The sequence below is a fragment of the Silurus aristotelis genome (genome assembly GCF_946808225.1).
Source record: "Silurus aristotelis genome assembly, chromosome: 15".
NCBI lineage: Eukaryota > Metazoa > Chordata > Actinopteri > Siluriformes > Siluridae > Silurus > Silurus aristotelis.
In genome coordinates, this window is record NC_139588.1 from 13032098 (window position 1) to 13055923 (window position 23826).

Sequence of the window (23826 nt, forward strand, 5' to 3'; positions counted from 1 at the left end):
CCTTCTCTGTAGATACTGGTAAACTAAAACCTCTCCCCTTTCAGCTATCAAGGATTACACCTTGATACGTCACTAACGCTTCACATGCAGGTGGCTGTTGAGCTTTATCAATGTTGGATGCTTTTGCTTTTCATCGGGATTTATTTTCAGCTCACAGGAAACATATGTAATCCATGAAAAGAGCAAAAAAGAGGGGGAGACCACAAACTATCTGGCAGATGACCTTTATCCAAACACATGAGTCTATTCATCTATATTTTTTTTATGTGCATGAGTTGTAGAGTGATAAAACACTGAAGCTCATATGTAGAGCTCCACTGTGTAATGGAAGTTGTTATACAGTAGCTGAGCTTCAAAGCATGTGCTATTTCAACATGTGATATCCGGTTCCAGAGGTGCTCTCTGTCTCCTGGAAGGATGTGGAAGGTAAAACTTGGGGTTTGCATATGGCAGTGGCTGTATTAATAGCTATCTAACCTTACAGGCTGCAACTGCTTATTTATATCAGATGTTTCCATGAGAGCAAGAGCTACAGGACTTGGCTGATTTTGATGGAAATTTAAGATCTGCGAGTGAACACGAAGATAATTGAAAATGCATGCTGCTCTTGGTTTTTTCTTACACGTTTTTCTTTCCTCCTTAAACTTTGCATGTCTCTGTGTGAATGTGTGTGCATTTTTTTCTGCATTACCCTTTTCGCCACATAAGTTGGAAACACAAACAAGCAGAAACATGGGTTGCTAAAGGCACCTTTTAAATGTATATACAATAAATACTGGAAATATAAAAGTCATTAGTATTGGGTTGTGTACTGGCACAGATATAGTCAGGTCAAAGGGCTGTGTGTCAGACTTACTTTACTTTCTATACATTATATATACACTTCTATTGACACAGTGCAACTATTGCCAATATACTTATTCAGTGAGTCAAGTATTCTTTAAGCTCAAACCAACATGTGCTGCTTTATAGCTCTGGTTTGTGGAAATCTTTTTTAGCATTTAACCAGGCCCCAAATCCTGAGTTTTCTTTGGAAGTGGAGCATCTTATCATCAAAATAAAGCTGCATAGTAAAAAAAAAAAGGAGCTTGGTCAAAATAAAGCAGCTTGGTTAGGAGTGTTTAAATGTGTAGCTGGTGCAGGATGTGACACACCAGAACTTGAGTTCCGGTCTTTGACCTGAAAAAGCAGTAAAGTGGACCTGCACTCAGGTATGGGATAAGGTCAGATTTGAGCTGCATTCATAAAATAAAAGGAAAGGGGGAAAACAGCGGCCCGGCTTTTATGAATGGAGCATTGTAATGTGTGGCAGTCTTGTCGGTAAATGTTTTCAATTGCATTTGATCCTGTAGTGGGGCTGCTAATTGGTGAAGCATGTTTCCCAGGTCAGCATGGGGTTTTGTCCTCCTCATACACACACTCCTGTGTAGATGGCGTTAATAGTGTAGCCTAATAGGCAGCAATTCAGACTTTTACTGTACATTATTCAATCTCAGCTAGACAGCTATAGATTAGACATTGACTTTCTGAGGTAAGTCTTAGTCATTGAAATACATTTGCAACTTAGAGTTACTATGAAAAGCAAATTTGTTGTGTTCTTGAGGTTATCGTTTACAGGATACAGCCAGTTAAATCAATACCTGTACCTAACCTCTTCTAAACACCAGTCTTTATTTTTAGAGCCCTTCCGGTGCTTTTCTAAAGGGGTAAACACACAGATATAGTAAATCACTGTTTCAACAGCCCCTCTCTGAAAATGCACACACTGCACATACTATTTCATCCACAATCAGGAATTAGGAAATGTACTAATATTCTTATTAGTACCTTTAACTGTTCTAATTACCACTCAGCTGAACACATACATCGACGTGTGTATAAGTTTAAATACAACCTTTAAGTAGACTTCAATAAGGCTTGTTGTTCGGTCCAGCCTTACCCACAGATCTATACCTCCATCGTGTGGTTTCACCATGAATAACATCCAAGCATCACATTTAAAATATTCTGAACTCAGCATTTACACCTTTCTAAGTGCAATAGTAACAGATACTGCAGATACAGAAAGCTGTCAACTATTTAAATCCTTCCATGTCACCCAATTTCTGAATTCTGTCCACTGTCTTCCTGTAGCTGACCACATTAAATTTAAGAAATTCATGCATGCCTATACAGCTAAAATGTGTCAATGATCACATTATACCCTGCACCACCAGTTTTAGCATGGTGCAACTGGACCATTTCTAGGTTACGTATGTTACCTCGGTTCCCTGAGGAAACGAGACGCTGCATCAACAACGCTTCTGGAACGCTTCCACGTTGTCCACGCTCTAAATCACGCGTGTTATCAGTACAATGGAAAGTGCTGCGTCACCGGCGGGGTGGCGTCACAACCAGCTTCTAAAAACATAAAGATGCAGCAGCATGGATGGGCACAGCTAGGTTGAAGGACTGAGAGGCCAGGAGTGGCACTAAAGTCAAGGTTATAAACCTCACAAAGGTCAGTGGGGTGGACCAGCCCGCAGCATTGCAGATGTCTTGGACAGAAACAGAAAAATGGGGGGGCAGTGCGTTGTCTCTCAGATTGCAAACAGAGACGCCATTCCCTGGTCCTCGGCCCTTGTCTCTAGAGGAAGTCTGCTTCCTCTTTTAAGTGGCCTGGGATATATGCTGCCCTCAAGGAGAGCAGCTTCCCCAGGGCCCACAGGAGGATCTGATGTAACAGCTTGTACAGGAGGTAAGATTGCACATCCCCCTGGGGGTTGATGTAGGAAACCACTGGCACGTTGTCCAGACGAACACATGGTGGCCCTCGAGGTCTAGAATGATATGCCATGTGTGATGGGTCCTTCCCCAGAGACCTAAGGCGGAGTGGCCACTCATGACCGCTCCCCAGCCCATGAGGGACACATCTGTCATAAGTGTCATCGATTTAGCCAGTATCAAACAAATGTTGATATAATTTAGAATGTGGGTGCCCTGAAGTCTCAGCTGGGTCAAGAGTTTTATTCTATTTATATGTATACTGAGGTGCACAGTGCTCCTTCCTGGGGGAGTCCCCAGATAGCCTTGTATCAGGACTTTTTGGCCGAAGCTCCTCTATTGTGGATAAAGGTCCCCAGACCTGTCAGATCACAGGGCTTGAAAAGCAGAGCATTGCAACTCGCACTCCCCCCACTAGGGATCCTGTATGACGCAATGTTTTTTTTTTGCACCTCTTTTTTGTGGTTGGGGCTGCGCAGCCAATGAGAATGACCTGGGAGATACCAGGTGCCTTTCAGACACAAGAGTGGCTATGGCCCGGCTAATTGGCGTAGCAGTCTCTTTAGCTGCCATTAAAGCTAAGTCTGTGGCACAGCAAAGCGCTGGCTTTCTGACCACCCGTCGGTCTTTCATGTCTAACTCCCGTTGCGGGTCAGCTTGATAGGCCTGCAGCACAGCCATAGTGTGCAGACAGCCTGAGACTTGACTTGCTGAGGCATAAGTCTTGCCCACCATCGCCGAGGTAGTTTGCAGGGACTTGGCCCTTTTTTTTCTTAGGAGCTTGGTGGGCAGTGCCGAGGCTTGAGTGCTCTCTGCGAGTGGAGCATATGCGATAGCCAACTGAGCATGACACACAAACTGTTCATAACAAATTTTAACCGCACCTTACCTTTTCCTTAGAACAGACACACACAAAGTGCTTCCTGAACAAACAAAAGCTAGCGATGGTTTCACTCCATATGCGTTTATAGATTCCTGTTCGTGACGTCACCCCACCGGTGACACCATGCATTCCATTTCACTGACCACGTGATTCAAAGCGTGAAAGGGAACCACCTTCCCTCATGACAGAAGAAAGACATCCATCAAGATTCTTCTCTGTTCACTGGCCCCAAAGTGGTAAAATAAACTTCGCCTTGCTGTCCAAACAGCTTAGTCACTGGTGGAGTTCAAATGAGGTATTTAAACCTCTTCTTCACCAAACAGTTGTTTTGAGTTTCCAGTTATATTTGACTACCCTCATCCAACAGGATTTTGGATAAGTCTCTGAACAGGGGTGTCTACTTAAAGCTATTAATGTAAATTTTGCATTAATGTGAATTCTAGCCCCTACAAAAACACAAAGATAAATCCATAAATCCCAAATGACCCCTTATCAAATTATTCCAATTAGCACCTAAAAAGGAAAACCCGTGGAGCTTATTGTGGCCAAAGACCTTCTACTTTCATAGAAAAATGAACAATCACAGGCCTTATGCTTTAGCCTGTTTGTAAAAATGTGACGTCATTTTTACTCACCATATAAAACTCTTTGTTTTGCTATTGAAAAATCAATGAGATTACAAGCTTGTAAATTTGCACAGGAAACCTCAAACATTGGCAAGAGATCTGAGACTAAAACAGGACCACCCTGCATTTATATGTTTAAACCTTTATATCTTTTTGAGGTTTTTCTTTTGTTCTGTTAAATTAATTGATCCTCACTATTTACATTGGCTTGAAGATGTGTAGCACAGCTTCATATCTGGAAAAAGGTCAGTACTGCTTGTGTATTATTTCAACCAATGCTTCTGCATGTTGTCCATATTTAAAAACGACCATATCCACATAGATCCCATTTCTGTTTTTACTTTCAGGCCTCTGATATCTTTTAAGGTAAAAATAAAAAAAGGTAAAAAATATTTGCTGAATGACCTTGAATGCTGAATGAATACTTACAGGTGAGTGCTCCACATCATGCATTTTTTTCTTTTCTTTTTCTTTTCTGAGCCAGATTATTTTATGTGTGTGTGTGTGTGTGTGTGTGTGTGTGTGTGTGTGTGTGTGTGTGTGTGTGTGTGTGTGTGTGTGTGTATGTATATATATATATATATATATATATATATATATATATATATATATATATATATATATATATATATACATACTGTATATATTAGTATAAAAACTTTAGTACTATTTAACAAATTTAGTTTTATAGCTAAAAAATAAATATATTTAACAAGAATGCATTGCTACTAGTTATACAGTAGATGGCGGTAAATCATTATATAAGTTACAAGTTAGGTTTCATACAAGGGTGAAATGCAGAAAGTATTACTCCAAAGAGAAATACGTTATAAAGTGACCCATTCCCAATAATACACTATATGCAATCACTTTTATCACTCTTTAATCTTTAGGATGGACCCTGCAGCTTTGCGGTGATATTCAGATGTGTACATTCATTGATAAGGATTACAATCTTCTATTAGTAAAAATAATTAAAATCAGTACATTATGATGCTTTAATAGTTAGGGCAATGTATATTGCCCAATTTGCATATACAACAAATTAATCCAGATGTGTATTTTCTTGGCCTCAAGGGTAACGGCTGTGTATAAAAATAATTAAACATTCTTTGCATGATTGGTTTTATTGATTACATGTCAATGCCAGAATAATCTATTGGAGCTTTTTAAACATTCAGTCAGTCAGTCTGTCAGACAGCCAGATATGATAATACATCCCTTTTTGAAGAAAGGAAAAGCATAATATTTGAACTCTGACAGCTATGATACCACATAAATCCATGACAGTTGTGTTATTGAAATGGTAATGGGAAGTACTATAGAGATTATTATTACAACTGTATATTAAGAAATGAAAATGATAACTAAACAGACAGTTAAATAGATTATCTTAGTGCATATATTGAAGTAAATTTTCTCAGCCTTGATCAAATTGATCAAGTCTGGACAGTTCCAATCTGGAAATACTGGCTAGGGAAGAAACAGACATGTTTTTCAGGTTGTGTCTGATCAACAGAAAGAATCATCAGACAGAAAAAAGAAGTAAACATGAGAAACATAAAGTGAATTGCATTTGAAATATTACCTAATTTCATGAGCATTGCAGAGAGCTTACCATCATTAATCATTAAGAGTTCTCTTATTTAGGTTTTTCACCACTTTTGTACATTTTCCCTGAAATTACCACCTCTGTGTAGGTATCATTTGTGTAGTGGTCTATTGTTAAGTAGTGGATGGTTCTAGCGTAAAAGCACATGCAGCAGCATTTTAGGCTTCTGAGTACTGTATACATTTACTGACACTTTACTAATAAACAATAAGGGACCATGTAGCCCAGGATTTCTCTTCTCTTCGCTTTTGATATATAAAACTTATTTTATAAGTAAAAAAAAAAATTCAGTCAATTAATGCAGTGTCATAATTAATACTGTGACATTAACTGATTAAATTATTTATGGTTCCTCTCATGAAATACAAGTGAACTAAATATTTTTTCATGCCTTAAAGCTTTCTTCATCAGAGTTTCTTAAAAGCACTCAAAATGTACAGACATTTTGTCAGTAAAAGAAAATCACAATAATAAATAAATAAATATCTCCAATGCAGGAAATGTTTTGTATGTACAGTGAAGAATTTGTAATACTTTGTTTGTCTTTAACAGTGACTAGGCCAGACCTTTTTCTCCAAGTGTCTACTCTGTGGGAAAGAGCATTCTAACAATAGAATTACATCAGCTTTTTTAAAACATTTTTTTTTAAACTAAACTTGAAAATGGGGCCATAAAACCAAACAAGTCAGATTAAAATAGTAACAGAAGTTGTAAATGAGCAAAACAACCCTTTTTAACAAAAGACAAAAGATTCACGTATTGTTAATTACTGCTTAACGATTCCTGGAGTAGCCTTTTTAGCCTTTTATCAGTGACCAGTTACACCACTGGTTGGTTGGATGTTTTCAAATTGTGGACCCACATGCTATTATGTCAGTGTCACCACCACCACAAAATCAATATCTGGTCAGCAGTGGTCCTGTGATTTCTTTTTTTTTTTTTTTAGAAGGGGTGACAAACTGCATAGAAAAAAGATGGGCTACAGTCAGTTACTGTACTCTTCAAGATACTTACAATCCACACTTTCATAGTAGGTATATGTTATAAACTGGCTACAAGGTCTATAAAATATACAGATTCCCACAAAACATTTCTAATGAAGTATGCCCAGAGCATATACTGAACAATCTAGGCTTTTTACATTATCAAATTAATAAATAAAAAAATTTACCCAATTACAACTAATTCATCCTAGACAAGGTGGATCAAGCATCTGTCCCAGGACACTGGCTGCATGATGGGAGAATTCTAAGTGAACAGAATTGCAATGCACACAAACAATGGCAGTTGTAGCCAATTTACTTAATCCACCGGGGTGTTGATTTGGACTTGTTTTACAGAAACAGAACCTAAGCACCTTGCAGTCATTGAGTTGACCATGAACTCCCCTCTATACCAATGTATTCTAGTGTCAAACATAAGGCCACCTGTTCAACAGCAAAACAGTGTCCCAAGCAGACTAGCAAATCTACAACAAAATGGCCGAAGAAGTTCAAAATCAATGTGTTTCAAAAGCCCAGTCAAAGTCCAGAGCTCAACTTTTGAACTGAAATAAAATGAAATGTTGTGGTGGGACCTTAAGAGAGCTGCAGATAAACAAATGCCCCAAAATCTCAATAAACTGAACTACAAGGTTGTAAATTTGAATATTGTATATTCAAAGTATACAGTAGGTTTACTGGTCGGCGCTATCTTGTGTTATGTGTCTGTCTGTACTGTTGTCTGTCTGTTTGTACAGTTTTTCGTCTGCACTGTTTGCACTAGGTTGCACTCGATGCACTTTATGTAGCTTTGTGTTGTTCAGTGTAGCTCTGTGTTGTTTAGTGTAGCACCAGGGTTCTGGAGTTTTTACTGTGTACCACTGTGTATAGTAAAAATGACAATAAAAGCCTCTTAACTTGACTTGACTTGACTTGAGAAGAGTGAGTAAATTTCCAATTGTGACAATTGTGAGACACTGAGAAAGTCATAGAGTGAACGATTATTGAACTTTATTGCTGCAAAAGGTGGTTCTACAACCTATGGTTTTTCACACATGGGCTTGATTTTTATAAAGAAATAAACAAAGACAAGGTTTAATATGTCATGTGTTGCTCATCTGAGGTAGTATTGACCTAATTCTTATACCTGATAAGGACCAAATGATTATGTCCTACAACAGAGAATTCAAAGAGGATGTACTTTCATTTTCACACTGAAAATGTCTAGAAATAAAATACAAAAAACATTATACAAAACATATTTTACACATTAACGCCAAAACATTAACCTGTGTAACACTGAAAGAAATCAATACCAAATAAAAAAAATATATATTTGCCGGTTATTTGTATCAACCCAAATCTGGACCTGCATGAATATCTGTAGGACCGGGATGCGCTCGTTCTCACGCGGGGCGGCGCCACATCCTAGAGCGCGCGAGCCATGCGACGTTGCCTCTTCATAAATGGAAGCGCGCGCACATGCACTCACTCTCTCAATTGCTTCAGTTCAGGTCTCGGAGCTCGAGACAGCGTGCGAACCCCCCTGTCCAGCAGACCTACGCACCGACCTGATGCATTATGGACACTAACGCGCTTCGGTTTTACAGGACTTGGCATTCAATCCCACTTTTTTTAATGCCTTAAGAGTTTTCGGGGTGTTTTTTTTTTTTCCCTTCAGTGGACGATTAACTGACAGCTGTGCGTTTGCTGTAAGTGTCGGCGTAATCAGATGGCGGGTTCACAGCCGGGGGTTCACGCGCTCCAGCTCAAACCTGTGGCTGTACCGGAGTGTTTGAGGAAAGGAAACAAATTCATGAAATGGGAGGATGTAAGTACAAGCCGAAGACGAATGCTTGGTTGACGGCTTGGCAGTCTGAATACACTCTCATCTGTTGCACTCACATCTGTACGAGTTGTGCCAGTGTTCTCTGTAGGCAGATCATGCAGGCTGAGAGTTGGGGTAACTCGATCATTTTGCAACTTTAAACATATTTGAGGGTAGATGCATTAAAAAAAATCTTTGTAGTATGTCAAAATGTATGTCAAAATCATTATAGTTGTACAAGTTGCTCAGCTGCTGGGTAAGAGCTGGAGGGTGTTCATCAGACTTTTGTATTTTGTTTTACCTGATGTGTGTTCATTTATTAGTTTGTGCACAAACATGCGTGTGTCAGTTTATTCAAAGTCAATAGATCACATCTGGGATTGGAAAAAAAAGCACTCCAGAATATGTTTCATATTATTATTCACATTATTATTATTCCCCCGTTGTCATGCTGCAGCTGTAGAATTTGGGAATATTTGATGATAATCGAATCAAAATCGATGTATGGCATGACTTCCTTTTTAACAGATGTGTTCACTGCATTAATCTAAGTATAAAGTCAGGGTTACAGGAAGAGTTGTGGTTCAGAAACACATTTACTGGACCGATTTGTATTTTACTGAATGGAGCGACTCATTTTCCCATCACTTCCTTCCTAAAGCGACCATAAATCAGGTTGGAACAGTGCTTTCCTGTTTCCTCCCACTGGTATCCCTACAAGTCTGACTGGTTGCTCAAATTCACTGTCTGCTGAAGGATAAAATACTATCCATTCGAAGAGCTGTGAGGTGAGGACACACTCACAGAGAATAGTGATCCATCATGATTTGTTTGTGCAGCTTGTGCAGCTTTTTTCTCACACAGTATGCTGTCTAATTGACAGTTATACAAAAGGCCAGTATCTGCGGATGTGTAAAATCAGGAGAGTCAGCAAATTCTGGAGAACTGAAAATAAAGATATGGAGATGCAGCATCATGTCATTCATAGGTTGAGTTGTGTGGTCAGTCTGCAGCAGTGGCTCAAGATTAGATTTTGATGGCGCAGTTTGACATTAATAAGGACAAACAAAATTGAGTTGGGAGGCTATGCTTTCATTTTTGATGAAGCTAAGATACTTTTTAAGTTATCCTCTATTAAGGTAACAGACAGTACAACCATCCAGCATACAGTCCAGCAATGAATTTTGTACAGTTTTAGATGTACAGCAGGTGCATTTCTTATCATCACCAAGGCACACATGGAAGAGCTAATATCATAAACCGTGGTTGCCAGGTTTTAGCACATGATCTATCCCAGCTACATCACTAAAGGTCCTAAAACTAACCAAAAAAGTCAGGGGGTCAAGTGAGAATTTTCCTTTTCGGATTCTTCTCAGTTTTTGCAAGGGAAACAAGGTCACAGTGGGGAACACACATTTCTGATGTACAGATATTTTCCAATCCTTAATTCCACTAATTACCTCTTGCAATCTATGCAATATAGTAATTCAGTAACCAATGTATGCTCTTGAATCAGATTTTCAGGTTTTAAAGATAATACCACATAACAGAAGGGATGTCAGTCCAATCACAAGGCACCATGCACAAACACATATACACATGTTGACACCTAAGTTTAATTTAGTGTAGTCAACCCAGTTCATTTTACAGGGAGGTAAAATGGTAAAGAGAAAACCATTACTATTTCCTATACCAATCTTTTTGCAGTACAACTTACTATTGAAATGGTTCTACAATCACTGAAACACTGTCTGCATTTTGCTTGTTTATACAACTTATTTAATATGAAAAATAATCTTGGGTTGAAAAAAGGTCCTATCATGGCAACCCAGTTTTCTGTAATCCCACATGCACTGGGGCAGCCTGATTCCTTTCTCAATGTGCTATTACATCTCTTGTTGCAGTTTTCATTCTTTACAATGAAGTTAAGTGGATCATAAAACATGATTGTGTAAACTCTAGAAAGAAGAACAGATCAAGAAAGCACCAGCTTATATTTGTCAATTAGAAGGAAGTTGTTATAGGCTCAAAAGAGGTTGTTAGTATTGTAGCAGAATTTAAAATATATGGGTTTGTAAATGTGGTCGTTATGAAAATCAACATTTAACAATCGATATTTAACAAATGCTTAGAATAAATAAGGTCTATGCAGAAACCATTGGTTGTGTTTGTATTGTTTTTTTTTGTCTCTCCAGTCAGTGTGTCTATAGAAAGTTTCATCATTACCATGTCACTCTGCTAGGAGAGAAAAAATATGACAGAATCACCAAAGCACATAGCATCAATCAAACAGACAGACAAACGAGACAAACCATAAACCTCCTAACTTAGCAAGGGATGAAGTTGTTTGCTGATTTTGGTTCATAAACACAAATAAAATAAAAAATAAATTTTTATGTGATTTTAAATTGTCATTTTAATTCTTAAAATGAAGCAAACACATTTGCCCTGGGGAATGACCGCTTAGTATCTGCAACCATATTTCTTTTGTTTGAACAGAAATCTGATAGAAATGTGGTTTTATTTTCGAGGTCAGAATAGCAGTCTGGCTTCACCTAAACAGTTCCTCTCCTATTAATATTGGCTTGAACTTTCTTAAAGCTCTGTGAGCAATGTTGCCAAGTTCTGCATATAGTTTAGCAATATATTACAAATATGCAAATCAGAAATGCACTTCTGCTCACATGTTCCCACAAAAAGACTGTGAAAGAAGAAATAGGTTTTTTAAATATGCTTTTGGATAATTTAAGTTATTTTTTGAGTTTGAGTGTGTTTGTTGTAGTGGGGAATATGTGGTAAACTTGGCGGCCCACTCTAAAAGCATTAACATGGCAGCAAAATACTAGTGCAAGTGCTTTTTTGGCTTAGTTTGATTATTTATTTTGTTTTAGTCTGGTGTGATCTTACTTTCTAAATCTGGCAAGTTTTTTTGAAAAACAAAACAGAAACTAATGGAATACTCCTCCTACTGAAAATATTTATGTTCATCATTTCGGGTTTATTATGAATTGTTCTTGTACAAACATAGTCATATATATTATAGACTTCTTTAATAAATGGCAAATAAGCATCGAATCACGGGAAGATTTACACTGTCGAATGTTTATCATTTTTATTAATTAAATAACTTTTTTGTGTTTATTGTTATAGTCAATGTAAGGCATTTAGCATGTGAATTGTTGTTACTATAAGCAAAATGTATCAGAATACATTTATTATTATATATGTATATTAAAAAATACGTTATTTGAGTTTCAGTCAGAACTACCAATCAGAGTTTCTGTTAAAGAAAATAAATCAGCATCTTCTAAACAGTCATATATAACACTGGTATAACAGTGTTTATACAACAGTTAGTTCTGGTCCACTGATTTGATTGGTCGAGCAGTGTTCCGAGAGGAATTATCTTTAGTAGCACTGCACTGAGAGGTTTCTTTGTGTGTACGACTCCTCTTGTCTGTTTTCTTTGCGTAAATTTCCATTTTAGCAGCAGTCCCACTGAAAAGGTTACTACAGCGGCGTTAGTGACATCATTATCATCATCAGACAAGGCGAACAATGCATTTTACACAAATATAACATCTAATTAAAATATGAACGCTAGTCACAAAAAGATGCAACGGAGGAAGGGAAGCTAAATTGACCAGATGCACCTTTAATGAGAATAAAGATTTGTGAGCTAACCACCTGGCTAGTTCTTAAACCAACAATGAGTGTGGACCCTATTTTCTTAGCAAAAGAGACAAGTTATATACATATATAAACTATATACCTATTCTGAAAATCTGTTACCTGTGCTCAATTCATAGCTGTAAAGATACTCTATTCTAGCAAGTTCGGTAATAAGCTAATAAAAGTTTGCTGCTAAGAAAATGCATGTAACTTTTGATGGTCAAGGACACAGTTGTTACACAGGTAAGGTTGCTGTCCTACAACTTCAGAATTACTGGATCAATCTTGAGCTTGGGTTACAGACAATCCTGAGCTTTGCTTGTTCTCTCTGTATCCTCATGGATTTCTTCCTAGTTCTCTGGTTTCCTCTCGTCGCCAAAAACATGCTGGTAGGTGGAACGAATACTCTTGTTTGCTTTCTTGGGAACCCTCATGGGAGGAGTGAATGAATAAGGCAGGTCTTAAACACTATCAGGAGGTTTCATAGTTGGTGAATTTGAAGAGGATGTTATAATGCTGCATCTTGTAACTGTTATAGCTTTTTTTATCTCATGCCCCCTAGAGTTTTTTGAGTTGTGTGGGTTTTCATGTGTATGATATATTTTTTACATTTCCTCTGTAAAATGTAAGGAGGATATTTAGCTTTTGACCGAAATAGAAACCATTCAAAAGAAAAATTGTGCATTCATGATGTTCTTTCCCACTGTCCTTTCCTGGATTTGTGTGTATCTTTGTACTTGCATGTATGTGGAGCTAGGTGTGTTGTGTGTGTGTGTGTGTGTGTGTGTGTGTGTGTGTGTGTGTGTGTGTGTGTGTGTGTGTGTAGTTCATTCATCATTTTGTAGAGTTCGAGTGATAGAACGGCATTGGCTTGTTTTGAACCTTGGCAATCGGCTCTTTCCCTTGTTTTCCCATTATGCCATGGGTGTGGGCCCTCAAATGGCACCACTCCAAACCACATATCCAGCAACTTTTACAAAAATTTCCCCCTATTCAAATGTTTGTCCTGTGCACTCTTTCCTTCTTCGTTTTTTCATTGATCCAAGTTTTTATTTTCGCCTATTTGGTATGTGAAAGGTGCGTTTGCTAGATTTTGTTAGCTGTACCTGTAGTGTCACATGTTGCTTCATGTCCAGTGGAATGAAGCACATAAAATGATTGATAGTGGTAAAAGAATTGGGTGATAATAAGTTATTCATTAAGACAATTGCAATGCGGTATAAATTTTCATAATGTAATTGCGTTTGTTTTGGAGATTTCTCAGCCAGAACAGGTAGTTTTTGATAAATATGTGAGCCAACAGTAATGCCAGAGGCTGCTTGACATGCATCATGGAGTGTGTCATCTTATAATCGGAGGATGTTAATAATTGTCCTACACATCCCATTTCAGTCTGTTCCCAAGAGAGTGATTATTCATTGCGCTATGACGTCTCTGGGGCTTTGGATATTCAGTGCCACCCCAATAAGAAGCAACTATTCTAATTGCCTAGTGCTTGGTTTTCAGATAGAGAGATTGATTTCCTATATGGCTGCCTACACATTGGAACCCCTCTAGCGAAAACAACTGTAGCTTGCCTCTTTAAATTCCCACACTGTATCAGAAGGATCAGTTAACTCGACACTCTCTCCGTCGCCAACTTTATCTCTCCCTCCCTTGTCTCATTATGGATGTGTGTAAGTGAACCGTGCTACCCAAAATAGAATCATTCAGTCATTGTTATCTGTATTTTAATGCAGGAAATTAAAAGTGAAAAAAGCTTGAGTTGGAAATCTGCTTAGTCTGCTTACTTGCCTGCTTAGTTACTATGGTGAATAGAGCATTCCAGTAAACATTAGCATACCTCTCAATGGTCCCCTGTTTTTCATAAAATAAATATTCTTGAGAAAACATTGTAAGTACAGATAAATTTTACAACCACAAATCTCGTTTAGATACAGTTTTTTACAGCAAGAGCTCAGTGTTGTGAACTATTCTCTGTTTTGTTCCAGCAGATAGATTTTTCTGTCTGTCAGTAACCAGAATATCAGCATCACATTAGCATCACATTGTTAATGGCTGAACCCTGTTACTAATTGTGGAACCCAGAAAATGAAAAGAAGTGTTAATTTTTTATGGAAACATTCAATAATATTTTTGGTTGCCATTTAATCATGTTCAAGCTAGTAAAGCAGTGTGGTATGTTTAAAGTGAGATCTTAGCTCTGATGTAGGTTTCATAGGCTGTCAGAAGATAAAGGTCACACTAGGATGATTAATTTTATTTAAAACATGCTTCCTAGCACTTTATCCCAAGCTTCTCTCTCAGTGTATTCCTACTTATTATGATTCACTTACATATCGCCAGGCTGCCACTCTTGGGGCTCACCACCTGCAGGAGGGACCGTAAGGGACGGTGCTGTGAGGATTGGGCAGCAGTCGAAGGCGGGGCGAAGGCCTGCTTAGACTGCTGCCCCCGCGACCCGAATTACGGATAAGCGGGAGAAAATGAATGAATGAATGAATGTAGAATAATATGGTATTGTAATTGTGGTTCTGTCAAAAAAGGCCGAGGATTGGGCAGCAGTCGAAGGCGGGGCGAAGGCCTGCTTAGACTGCTGCCCCCGCGACCCGAATTACGGATAAGCGGGAGAAAATGAATGAATGAATGAATGTAGAATAATATGGTATTGTAATTGTGGTTCTGTCAAAAAAGGCCCTTCATTTTTATGTTCACTCTGGAATTCAGATTTTATGGATATTGAATAATAAGCGTATAATTATACGTATCTATTATAAATGTTTAATCACAGACTGCACTATTCACATCTACACATTTACATTTTTGATGTCAAGGATAATTGCATTGCTGTAATTTGCATATATTGGTTCTTATATTTCATGGCACAAGAATACTTTTCTGTCACAAGTTCAATGCAGACTTCAATAGAAAATCTAAATATTGTCCAATAAGACGTGTAGACATCACATTTCTTTAAAACATGCAAGAAAGTTGGTGCAGACTTGCTTCGATTATTACTTCGAATTGTTTGATTTCTTAACTTAATGACCCTGCTTATCCTTAAAACGTACTGTTTTCTCTCTGTGCTTATAGGACTCTACCACTGTGACTCCTGTGACACTACGGGTAGACCCCAAAGGCTACTTCTTGTACTGGACTGATCAGAATAAGGTAAAAGTATAAAAATTACATTAGCTTTGTATGATTTGCACATAGTTGTAGCTCACAACTATCCATTGATAAAGCCAACCTGCCTTCAATAATACAGTTAATAAGATATACATTTCTGCGTATCATAGTCACTGGTGATAAGCAGAGAAGATCTGAAATTTACTGTACCACAAGCCACTAAATCTGACTGTCCTGTTTCTCTTGACAAGAGTCTGATTTACAATCCATCATAAAAGACAAGTGTGTAAACCAGCTTCATTCATCCACCTGTTTGTTCTTTGCTATAAGCAGTGACTGGCTGGGAGAAAGACTAATTTGTTGACAGTGTAAATTAATACTGTAGTGTCATCAATATAATCATGTTTATGATAAATTATTTGTGAGTCAACACACAATGCCAATGTTTCTGAATATCTGGTGGAACCACTCGAGGGCTTTCTAACTGTAATCTTTGCACTGTTGTTGTACAGGTTTTTTTTTTGGCAAATTACATATTGACGTTCCAAATATAAATATGTATCTTCATGAACATATACTATGTTTTATATTTATAATTTTTAGCTGTTTACTTATTTAGGTATACCTGATTCCAATTATGAGTTCATTTGTATTTTTTAGGCATTTTAAAAAATTAGTGAACTAAAGCTGAGCAGCTGTATTCTGGAGGAACTATAGTCATTGTTTTACTTGAAGCTCAAAGTGCTGGATCACAGAGCTAGAATAATAAGATTGTCCGTGTGAAGATATTTTTGAACTGCACATTATGTATTCTGATCAAAATAATGATGTGCATTTGCTTTCAAAGAGGCATGACATGCTGTGTGTGGTTATCGCAGAGATATGGATACTAAAAAATGGGGAGAGAGAGAGAAAGCAGAGAAAGCGGAGAGAGAAAGCAGAGAGAGAGAAAGAGACAGACAGAGAGAAAGAGAGAGAGAGAGGACAGTAACAGAGTGCACTCTAAGACAATGAAGAGGCTGCTAATGGTTTTAATGCTACGTGGTTTACTCTTTATTTCGACAAGAAATACTTTATAAATAAGTAAATACAACATGCTGTATATATAATGACATACAATATATAAGACAATGCCTTCTAATCATAAGGTTGTAAGTTCAAACCTCAGCAACACCAGGCCTTAAGCAAGGCCCTTATTCCTTAACTGTTCAGTTGTATAAATAAGCAAAAAGAGCTTGTTATGAGATTAATTTAGCTGTTGCAGCATTTCTAATTGGCTGTGTTTGATTTAAACTCTGCATCAAAGTCAAAGCACCAGTGGAATCCAGTTGGCAATAGTCTGAAAAGGTGGAACCATCTGGAAATACAGACTCCAGGCCAGAAAAAGAAATCACATTTTAGTCAATTGTTTATGGTTATTTCTCTGTTTGTTTACAACTTCACTATCCAAAGAAGTTTGTAAATACAGGAAACCTGTATAGTCCTGATTGAACACTTTGCTGAGTAAGTATGGCATGACTGGGCAGCCAGGTCATATTTTTGCTATTTGTCATCTCTTATTTTACTTATTAAAATCAGACTTATTTTACTTATTTTACTTTAACATTAGGATCTTTTATCTTTAAACTGCTCTGCGTTTGAGCTGCACTGCACATTTCTGTTCAAATGTTAGCATTAGCATCAGTCAGCTATAACTTTCTTTCACTCACAGTCACATCTTTCATTAGACAACATTTCAGATTTTGGTAAATTGGCAAACATACAGATTGGCACTACCTACAATTGCATACTGTTTGGAACAATAGCGATTGCCACCAAAAATATGTTATACAAACAAAATCATTATTTACATTTTTTCGAAGTTTTTTTTTTTTGCCATTTTCATTCAAGAGCTACACAGTTTATTTTTCGAGTTTCATTCAGTCGCTTTTAGCCTGTCAGGGTTGCGATGAATACAGATGTTATCATGTTAGCGCTAAATGGTGTTGTAATCACCCCTTATGCACACGATGTATACGCACTTTTAAACTCGTATTTACACCTGAAAGAAAATTAGCTGCTTTCATGCTCTACTAAACACTATGCATGTGCAAAATGATTGACAGGTCTATATTGATGTTTCATCCCACTGTAACAACACACCTGGTTCCTTTTTTTTATGTTTACATACTGTAGGTTTCTCACTGTTTAATCTTTACCAATTCCAACCTGCTATATGAGCATTTTTTTTTTTTGCTTGACACCTGCTTATCTGGTATTGGTAAAGGCAAGAATTATTCTGTGTTTTATAGTGTTATTCTGTTAAACCTTGATTAGCTATTATTACTAAAAAAGTGATGAAAAGTGCAATCCCACTGACAGATGACAAATATTAAAATATAGGATTTGTCCCTGTTTGAATTTGAGTTCTTGTTTACCCATCATATCGCACAACTGTAAATAATTTTTGTTGAGTGATCATCAGTTTGTTTACGTTGATGCGGCTGGACTGAAGTCAATCCAAGCCATTTAGATCACAAACTTTCAACATTCCGGAGGATTAAGTTAGAAATATATAATTGTATTCCTAGATTGTAAAGCAGATTCCATGTTATTCTGGGCTCCTGAAGGCTGTAATATCATTGGAAAATAATATGTAAAGAGCAAGGGATAGTAACAGTGATTTTTGAATCACAATTTTGAATCACCTTTAATAGCTGTATAAATTGTAAGTCTTTAACACAATTCATTTAAAATAACATAATGCAGCTTTGCTGGCATAAGTGTAATAAACAGACTTTGATGATCTGGCCCAGAATTAAGGGCAGTGTGTCAACAAGCAGTGAAGAAACATGCATTTCTTGCCATTTTCCATTTCTATATGTGTGTATATATATGTATATCTATATATATGTGTATGCATATATTTGTATGTGTTGATGTGTGTGTGTGTGTGTGTGCATGCATGTGTAAAGCAGTACTATAGCCTTCAGTGCAACTACATACCACAGATTCCTCAGAAGCAGGGCTCAGTTCCATGCTCTCTAGGGTGTTCTCTAGGCTCTGGCCTGGATCGCCCAATCACATTGCACTTTTAACAGCCACAGCATGAATGTCCTAAAAAACACTGCTCTGACTAACATTTAGTCATGACTCTGTGGAAATGACTAACCTCGCATTTTAAACGGAAAGGAAAAGTTGGGGTACTAATAGAGTAGATGTGTAAAAATGGTGCTAAAATGAAGCAGATTTATTGAATATGTAATAAAAAAGAATAATAAATCAACAAACTAGCAACCAACCAAAAAAATAAATAAAAATGCTAACAAATCTGCTATATGTGATTTGAGAATCTTGTGTAACTAAAGTGGTCCGGGCATGCTGCTGGTCACTAAAAACAGCATGGTGGTGTGTTAACAGCATAGTGGCATGTGTTTGAGCTGGAATGATTGAAAATGTTTTATGACACTATCAGCAAGCTGCAAAGCAATGCCTCATAAACACTCGTAAGGCGACTTCCAAATTTAAGCTACTGACGACTGCAACTAATTATGTATCCAATTTAAGCATTTTAATTTAGAGTGCATAGTGATGTAAGTGTACTATAGTACAGCCAAACTATTTAATGATTCATCCCTAAGGCTGTAGAATGAATTAAATATTAATCAAAATTACAATTTGGTCCTTATGTAATCACTGAATCCTCAGTGCATTTGGTGCATAGTTGTATTCTTACTACATCCCAAGAGCTGTGATTGTATTGCTGGAAACACTACTCCCAGAAATCCATGAAGTGTTGTTTGTCCTGCTTTTGCTTAAAGAGTTTGTTGTGGTAGGTTGATGCAGTTTTCCTGCATCTCTGGGTCTCATTCATTTTACCTGTAAATGTTCAGAGAAGTCTGTACTCGTAATAGTACAAAATCTGCCAGTATAATTTACAAGTGCAAATTCTTAATAGTTTGCCTGTGTTTGTTATTTAGTTACTTGCATAAAGCAGACAGAACTTCCATTTTGTTAAAAACTATTATCAAAGAGTATTTTGCATGAATTATTTGCATAATGCCAAAACCACAAACAGATAACTGGAGCAACAACCAAAAAAAGTCAATAGATGCTTGTTTAAAAACACAAGGTTACTACTACTTAAATTTACTTAAATAGCAGTGAGCAGGCCAGAGGCTACATCTGCAAGAGAAAGTTTGGAACTAAATGGGCAGAAAGCAGTGTAATTATTTGTTAATAATAATGTAATTACCAGGTCAGGTCCTTATAGCCAGAGCTGATATGCTAGCAACAGTGTTCACTGATATATTCAACCTTTTCTCAACATGCTCAGTAATCTCCACATACATGTTATCGTTCCTGTCCCAAAGAAACTTCTACCTGCGTGCTGAATTACCGTCACCCAATAGTCCTGAAATGCTTTACCCATTACAATGCACATACTGTCCAAATCACTCTATTGATGTCCATTACATATCTCCTACAGTCTGGAGCCATCTAGACAGCAAGAAAGGAAGTGATGTTACCCTGCTCTGTTGACTACAATTCAGAATTTAAAACTATAATTCCATCCAAACTCATCGCCAATTTGGATCACCTGGAACAGTCACAGTGTTTGTGCATCTCCAACCTTTCATTGTCTGATTACAGTCTGAACTAGGTCCATTAACATCTTTACCCCTTTAGACAATTAAGGGATTTTAAACTGCTTCATAATGTGTTAAGAATCTTTTACGTCTGCACCAGTGAGAGGATCATGATCACATATCACAGCTTGGATTTGGAACAGCATCAAGCTGGATATACGTGCTCTCCTGAGGGTGTAGAGATTAGCTGATGTACCATTTGTACTAAGCACCTTGATGTGCAATCTATCTACCACAAGCAGACAAAACTTCAATACTTCTTAAAACTATTACCAAAGAGTATTTTGCATGAATTATTTACATAATGCCAAAACCACAGACTTATTGCATTTAGACCAATAGCATTTAAACACAGACCAAGGCCATTGGGGACCTTATTTTTAGGTTACTGACAGTTGAAAAAGTTTTTCTTTGTATGTTGTACTCTGTATGGTTTTATGTGACCAATTAGATTTTAAATCTTACATTGAAGATAACATTTTAGACAAATATTCTAATGTTATGCAGATAGGGTGAGCATGTTATGTATTCATGTGTTTTAATTAATGTAAAATAAAAAAAAAATATTAAAAAGGGTAATCAAATGTAATATTTGCCACCCAAGAAATATTTCCTTGGACCTTGGATTTAAAAAAAACAAAAACACCAAAAAAATAAATAAAAGCTTTCTCTTGTGGTAAAAACAAACAATAGAAACCAGATATTTTTATGTTTTCCACTGTAAAAACTATTACAAATGTATGTCTGCTCTCTGTAGCCTAAAAAAATAGAGTAGCCCAATAGACAGGCTTCATGAAGTGTAAATGTTACATTTTTGTTTAGTAAAGTGAACTGGTATAATTATAATATGATATTCTTATTAATCAATTCAGTTACTCATCCTAAGTGATTTGTTATACGAGTATGATGAAACTTTACTATGATCCCCAAAGCAAAATAAAGTTAGTAGACTAAAAGAGCTGTGTATAAAGTAATGAGTTTGAACTGAACTAAGCACATAAACCCAACAGTTGGATGAAGAGCAGAAAATGTTTCGAAGTGCTGCTCAACACTTAATGCCTCTTATACATGACAAGAAATTGGACATGAGCCTCCTTTAACTTCTTAGAACTAATGAGTGTGCCCCAGCATCCTCCTCCGCTTCCTCCTTTCGTTTCTTGGCCAGCAGTTGAAAGGGTTGCATTTGCCCAGCTCTGCACTTTTTTCACTCAGCATTATTTAAGTGGACAAAGTGTAAATCCTTAGCCAATCTCTTTAACTTTAAATGCATTCTGTGCCAAGCCAGGGCTGGTGGTCACCTTTCCATTAATAGAAAAGGAGGGATTGAGGAGGCTTTGGATTGGACAGAAGAGTGAGAAAGAAAAAGAAAGAAAGAAAGAAAGAAAGAAAGAAAGAAAGAAAGAAAGAAAGAAAGAAAGAAAGAAAGAAAGAAAGACAGAACAGATTTATCCCTTCATACTAGTTCCTTTCCATTTCCTCTCTGATGCCTTAGTCACACTGCATTACTTCAGCTGATGAACGAAAGGCACTGTGTTTTGATTGCTTTCTGAAATCTGACCTTTCTCCACAGCTGATTGTGGTGATCAGACAACATTAATAGAACGTTTGATTGTTCACTTGATTTCAGTCAACTCAGGTGAGATGAGGACAGGTATGATAAAAACAGCTACTGCTTATGACATTGAGACTGGACAAGTGTAGCAGCATCATAGCATGCTTTATTTCAGCGTCAGAAAGTAGATTGGCTGGATATAAATATTTTCAAGCTGGAAAGCTTCAACGTTGACAAGGTTCCAAACAAGTCTTTTCTTTCTAGAGAGCTTAACTCATTAGTCAATCTGAACACCAACCCTATGAAAGATTTTATTCTGCCCCTTTCTCTGGCTCAAGGCAATGAATTTAGTGAGTTACTTGGCTTCCAACTTGCACTGGGCACTTGGGTATGGGCAAATGTGTTTAAAATGCAAGACACCACTTTCCACCAGACTCTTCCTGTGAAGTTCAATGAAATGGATTATAAATAATTCTATTAAAAGCTATGTCCATATTTGAACTGTACTCTTGTTTGTGTTTGAAGTCTGTACCCACCAATCACAAATCATGCTTAAGTTCCTCTGATTAATGTGTGCTATGTGAAGCTGAAAAGTGTTGACCTGAAAGGTGAGAGATATTCACGATTTCCTCATTCATGATTATTCAGATCAGGCCACATGGAACACAATATCTTCTGTTCTTTTTTGCTCTGAAAACTAATGCCATGCCCCAATTATGAAAAAAGGAAAGAGAAACCAGAAAGTGAATACAGCTCTGGTGTCAAATTACGCACTACACCCTTATCCAGTCTGGGTCTTCAGGTTAGAGTTTCACGCAGCATAACAAACCCTAGAAGTTTCTTTTGGCATGTTCAATAAAGCACCTAGCAGAGCACTGTAATAAATTGAATGTACATTTTTGTGTATTCGGAGCCAATGGGGAATATTGGAAAAAGGAGAACAGCATCTTATTTATCTGAGTAGGAGAAAATGTTTAGATGCTTTTGCAAGGAAATAAATCAGCATTTAAAGATGCCACAGAGACATACAGTGAATGTGCTGCATTTGTCTATTGGCCAAAGCCTTGTCAAGTGATTGCTTATTTTAAGCCTCAGTTAACTCAATTTAGCAAAATCTTTAAAATTATAGTGTTTAACATAAGTTTACGTCCTCAATGGCTTCTTCCTGGTACAACACTTGTTGTACATTTAAGCTGCAAAATGTTTCTGTTGTTTTCCAAAATGAGTCAGAAGAAAACAATGGATGACTGGCAAGGAATCTGTCACAAATGACTTGTTGATATAGATGTTGTTCCAAGGTAGGGAAATTGCACTGAAGTCTATGAAAGCTGACAATGCTCTGTTTTTATATGCTCAAGTCAATCCCAAACCCCTTTATGGGCTGTCAGTTTTACACTGTGGTTCAGAAATGTCACTCATTAATGCCTTTCTAAGAACTAAAATAATTATTGATGCACTTTTATATGCTGAATGCCTGGTGTGATGAAAATGTGATGTCTGGGGGCTTGAAAAGGAAGCTTAGTGTATATCTGTATGGAACAGACTGTCGATGTATACGCCTATACACCATGGTCTTGTCAGACTCTTCCCCTGAGGCTACAGCTGTGTGAGTGAGTGTGTGAAGATGCATGCATGTGTAATACTTCACAGATGTTTATAAGGATAACAGGATTATTCTGGCAATTTTTTACCATTTCATTGCATAATCTAGCTTCCTTTAATTCCCATTTAGATTCAGTTTGATCAATGTCTTGAAAATTGCAAGAAATGAATTGAAGGAAACTGAATTCATTTTTAGTGCACACTCACAGGGGACTTTAATAGGAATAGGAATACTTGTACAATGTTATAAGTCATGCAGATCCAGGTCAAAAGCTTCAGTTAATGTTCACCTCAAACATCAGACTTGGGAAAAAATGTGATCTCAGTGACTGACATGTGTAAATTGAGTTTCATGCAAGAAAGTCTCTAGTGTTTATACAGAATGATTAAAAAAAAAGCAAAAACATATAAAAAAACAATTACAAAAGAATGCTGTGTAAACTGTAAAAAAAAAAAACAACAACATACAAGGATATTTTAAATCGAATGGCGGCAACAAGCCTAAACGAGACCTGTTGCTGGAGAGAAATGTCGTTCCATTAGTTTCTGAT

At 37.1% G+C, this 23826-nt stretch overlaps 1 protein-coding gene across 16 annotated transcripts in view; it reads left to right on the forward strand.

The window, feature by feature from the left end:
* The first annotated feature begins 346 nt into the window (after positions 1 to 346).
* The window catches only part of plcb1l (phospholipase C beta 1-like), a 102594-nt gene continuing 79114 nt past the window's right edge, over positions 347 to 23826 (forward strand). For 15 of the 16 annotated variants that reach the window (XR_014536863.1, XR_014536864.1, XR_014536865.1 and 12 more), the window contains exons 1-2: positions 8360 to 8695; positions 15458 to 15535. Coding sequence is in view for 11 of the 16 variants with exons in the window: in XM_083562095.1 (XP_083418221.1) it covers positions 8597 to 8695; positions 15458 to 15535 (177 nt within the window). In the remaining 5 variants the exon portion in view is untranslated. Of the gene's footprint in view, positions 427 to 8359; positions 8696 to 15457; positions 15536 to 23826 lie in introns of those variants that run through there. The other variant, XM_083562094.1, reaches the window with a different exon arrangement.